The 4,478-nt window shown below is 45.0% G+C and overlaps 1 protein-coding gene across 1 annotated transcript; it reads right to left on the bottom strand.

Annotated features, from left to right (window-relative positions):
* Window positions 1-47: 47 nt before the first annotated feature.
* LOC116379467 (collagen alpha-1(XIV) chain-like) lies at window positions 48-4,392 on the bottom strand (the record flags this gene model as incomplete). Its single annotated transcript, XM_031841424.1, has 5 exons — window positions 48-200; window positions 1,617-1,743; window positions 2,584-2,753; window positions 3,354-3,515; window positions 4,228-4,392. Coding segments are annotated over 5 exons (777 nt in total), but the record flags the coding sequence as incomplete, so codon positions are not given.
* Window positions 4,393-4,478: the final 86 nt, after the last annotated feature.

Raw genomic sequence — 4,478 nt, 5'->3', positions numbered from 1 at the left:
CACACACACACACACACACACACACACACACACACACACACACACACTCCTCACCTCCTTCTCGTCCTCGGGTTCTCCCCCCGTCAGCGGAGCGTACAGGATCATGTACCCAGAAGCCCCGGCGGCCATCTTCCAGCGGACCCTCATGGTGCTGTGAGAGATGTCGAACAGCTCGAGGTCGTTCACCATCGGCAGAGCCACTGCAGGAACACAAGCACACAGCACAGACTGTAACACTTCTTTCAAACACAAAAAATACACCACGATATTAAATAAAACGGATTAAATCCCAAAAGATTATATTAATATAATTTTTTGTTATTTTAAGATATTCATTTTGAAAGCCGACAGCTTCTCTGAGACTTTATTTTAGACTTTCAGCTTCAATAAGTTCAAATAAAATCTAAATATCAGGAACGGTTTGACCAATAACTTTTATTAGATCCAGCATATTCAGTCAGCGTTTCATGGCAGGAGAGAGAAAAACAGCAAAATCTGCAATTAAATGTTATTTTCTTCTACATTTTAATTGCTATTCTAACTGTTTATGTCTGCTTTCAATGAATGCACTTTGCTTTAAACTTAGTGTGCGATTACAATCTCCATTTAGAATATTAAATAATTATCTAAAACCGTCCTTATTTAGTCAACTCCTCTCCCACACATTTCTTCTGCTGTTTCACTTCCTGTGTTTTCTATGAAGCACCACGACCCCAAAGACCAGCATCAGTGTTTGGTGTCACGTTTCACGCGTTGCCGTAGGAACAGTCCAGCTGAACCCCATTAACTTTGTCTCAAGGTCGACCTGCAGCACAGCATCCATCCTCCTCCGGCGGGGAGGAAGTCCCCGCCATTCATCAGCGAGCGGCGGGAGGAATCCTGGTTCAGTGTTTCAGACCCCGTGACGGAATTAGAGCTCACGGCGGGCGTCCTGTCTGAAGGGTGGAGGATGCAAAATGCATCACCTGTGCAGTGTTCATGGCCCAAATTCAGAGACTCCTGGTCGATCGGTGTTTCTATCAAAGATGCTGAAGATGAGCCGAGAGTCTAGATCATATAATGTTTCATTCCATTCCTTTAGAGCAACAGGAAGCGGTTCAATGAAGGATCTAATCCCACTTAAGATGGGAGATCATTCTGGATGTTAAGCCCGAGAAAACAATTATTCACCAAGAACTGGATTTTAATAAAACATTTAATTATAATACTCTCATGCATGTTTAACACACAAAAGCTTTTTTTGGTGTGTGTGTGTGTGTGTTTACTCTCATAACATAAAATGAGAAAGATGCATATTTGTCTCCATGGCGCCTTCCTCTGAAGCTGATCAGGACTAATACATAACAGAGTGAGTGCCCATTCTGAGGCGAGGAGCTAAAGTTAGCTTGTTAGTAGCAAAATGCTAAACGCTAAAAATAAGCTTTCAAAGTAACAAAAGCACTCGGTGAAGCTCTACGTGTGTAAGTCAGGTAAGAAAAGTTAAAATACGTCAACCTGGAGGGTTGTCAGTCAAGAATAACTGCATTTCCCAGCATGCTTAGGAACTCTGTGTATCCCTCTTTAAAGGACCTGCATGTCCCCCATTGTCCTCACTGCATTCTGAACTCTAAACTCACGTGTGGTGGCGCTTCCTCTCAGGGCCGAGCTGGCCGAGGTGCGGTAGACGGCGAAGACGGCCACCTGGTACTCCGTCAGAGAGTTGAGGTAGTTCAGCTCCACGCTGCTCTCCGTCCCCTGGACCACCTGAAAGACAGATCACACCCGGTCTCAGTCGGGATGCTGCGGAGCTGCTTTACGCTCTAAGAAGACTCACTGAGTCGGGTTTCTACAGACAAACAAGTGCGTTTGTCTGTCGTGTTTACAGTTTGTCACTTGAGGGAAATAAAACTCTGATAGCGTTAATTAGCTCTGATGTTGTGCTCTTAGTCACTTTGGGACAGTCAAAAAATCCCCCAAAATCTTCTGTTCATTAGGAACGGTTTGAAGAAAAACAAACTGCGCCACATGTTGCTGAAGGCGCTCAGCTCGTCTCCAAAGAGATTTAAATTGAGTGGAACTAGATCAGATCAGCTTTGATGAAGCCTCCGTCTACCTAGTGGGGGGAGAACGGGGCCGATGCAGCTGCAAGTCGTAAGAAACATCAAAGAGAAACTGGTTAAAAAAATGGTATAAAAATACGAGCTCAGATAATTACAGTACCGTGTGTGTGTGTGTGTGTGTGTAGTTCTATAGGAGGATCTATTTTAGACCTCGCAGCAGAATATATTGCAGGATTCTGCAGAATTGTTGCCGTAAACGATGCAAAACCTATTAGAGAAAGTTCATTCAAGCTGCAGAAGTGACCCCTGAAAGATGAAGCTCAGCAGCTTAATTAAAATGCTGCCGTCACATCGGCCCTCTGTTTACCCTCTGCTGGGAAATCAGGAGCAAAGTCACAACAATTAAACGATGAGCAGCCAGAGAAACACTTAACTTAAATTATGTGATGCAACTCCAATACAAAGTTTGGTTGAGTATTGTTCCTCGTGGCAGAAAAACAATGAAAGAAGAGCGAGGATCACACTTTGAGTTTAATCCGGGTACCTTCTCCTCCGGCTGTCCTCCGCTGGCTGGGTAGTAGACCACGCGGTATTTCTCCACCTGACCCGGCGCGCGCGTCCACGTCACCCGGAAACTGCGTGCCGTGATGTCAGACGTCACCAGGTCGCGGGGCGGCGCCACGGAGCCGGGCGGGGGGGCTGGTTCTCCTCCCACTGCGGGAGCACAGGACCAACAAGCAAAAGGGAACTCAGCAATATGTTTTTGCCTCGCTCTGATGGTTTCTCTCTGTTTTACTTACTTTATTTTGTCTTATTCTAATTTTTGTTTATTTATTTAATTAATTAAAAGATAAGGAGGCTCCTCCTTCAACTCCTTCCTCAAATCCCCACATCCAAATATTTATATAAAGTTTAAAGGGACCATGTACAAAAAATAGATTTAATAGATTTAGCTGCTAGATAGTTTCCCTGAGCAGCTGAACGGAGACATCATGCCCACTACAGACAGACCAGAAGGATGAACTCCTGACCTCTCACGGCTTTGTGCGTCTGGCTGTTTGTAAGTTTAGTGTACAAAGCGATCAATGATCTGGCTCCTCCCCCATTTAAAGAGTTCATAGAGGTGTCACATAACCCAATCATGTACCCATCACGCATGACGAGTGTTAATGTTTTTGTTGTGCTGCGCTAATATTGCTGATGTTGTTAATATGTACTGTCTTGTATGTGTGTTTGTTTACTACAGTGTTAGACTACAGATGTAAGTTAGCTCAAAGCTAACTCTGTAAATAAACCAGAGGACGTCGCTCAAACCTTTCATCTGCTTGTCGAGCTGCTCCACTCGGTCACACACGGTCTTGGTGAGACCCTCCACGATGTCGCTCATCACGCTGAAGTCCGCCACGTTGTACACGTGAGTTTCCTCCGGAGGAGACGCGATCGCCTTCAGCTCGTTCTCATCAGCATTTTTCACACCTGGGCGAGGGGGGGGGGGGAGAGACAGACAGACAGACAGATCAGGAAGTGGCTAACATGAAAGGTGTTTGAAGTTTTTCATGATGCAAGAAGTCGATGAGGTTTCTCCACCTGTTACTCGGAGGAAACTTCTCTCTACTGAGGACGACTAACTTTATTTTTTTCACCCGTTCGAAAGTCATAAAACGGGAGAAAACTATTTCAATCAGACTTCATCATTTGCCTCTCAAGGCTTCCGTACATTTGATTTCATACATCAATCTGTAATTTCCAGTTTTCTTTGACTGCTCTTTGGATTCTTTTAGCATCAACAAAGTCTTGCAGCATTTCTCTGTGTTTTAAACGTATTCATGTCCTGTCAATGAATACGTTTACATGCACACTCATAGTCCTCTATTATTAAAACAGGTGTGATGTGTTGATATTATTCTGGATTCAGGAGAACAGATTTTGACACAAAGTAGCAAAACGGCACAAACGGCTCCCAACATTCCACTTGTTTCCGTATTTAGACGAGATAAACAACGTGTTAGGGCATCGAACCCTTAAACACACCAGTGATGAGGATGAGACATGATGTTGTGTTACGTTAATCGGAATCTGAACGGCTGCATGTAAACGGGAATATTAGTGGAATATTGTGCAGAAACCAGAATATTTGGTGCACGTAAATGAAGACGGTGTCAATCTGGATCGTTAAGTCTGAGCGTACCGATGGCGAACAGTTCGATCCCGGCCTCCCTCAGGCTCCGCGCAGGAGGTATGACGTCATCCTGGGACTTCCCGTCGGTGATGAGGATTCCTATCTTGGGAACGCCGGGCCTGGACCCGGCCTCGGGTTTGAAGCTGGTCTCCAGGATGAAGGTCAGAGCCAGACCTGGTGCACGCACAAAGAAAAGGAACCCAGTGAGACACAGAGACACGATCACAAACAACACCTGAAATACAGAGCAACACATTATG

This window comes from Anarrhichthys ocellatus, unplaced genomic scaffold, assembly GCF_004355925.1.
Source record: "Anarrhichthys ocellatus isolate YVR2014 unplaced genomic scaffold, GSC_Weel_1.0 scaffold4395, whole genome shotgun sequence".
NCBI classification, from domain to species: domain Eukaryota; kingdom Metazoa; phylum Chordata; class Actinopteri; order Perciformes; family Anarhichadidae; genus Anarrhichthys; species Anarrhichthys ocellatus.
The sequence above is the reverse complement of the archived record's forward strand: the minus strand, read 5'-3'. Positions and strand labels throughout refer to the sequence as shown.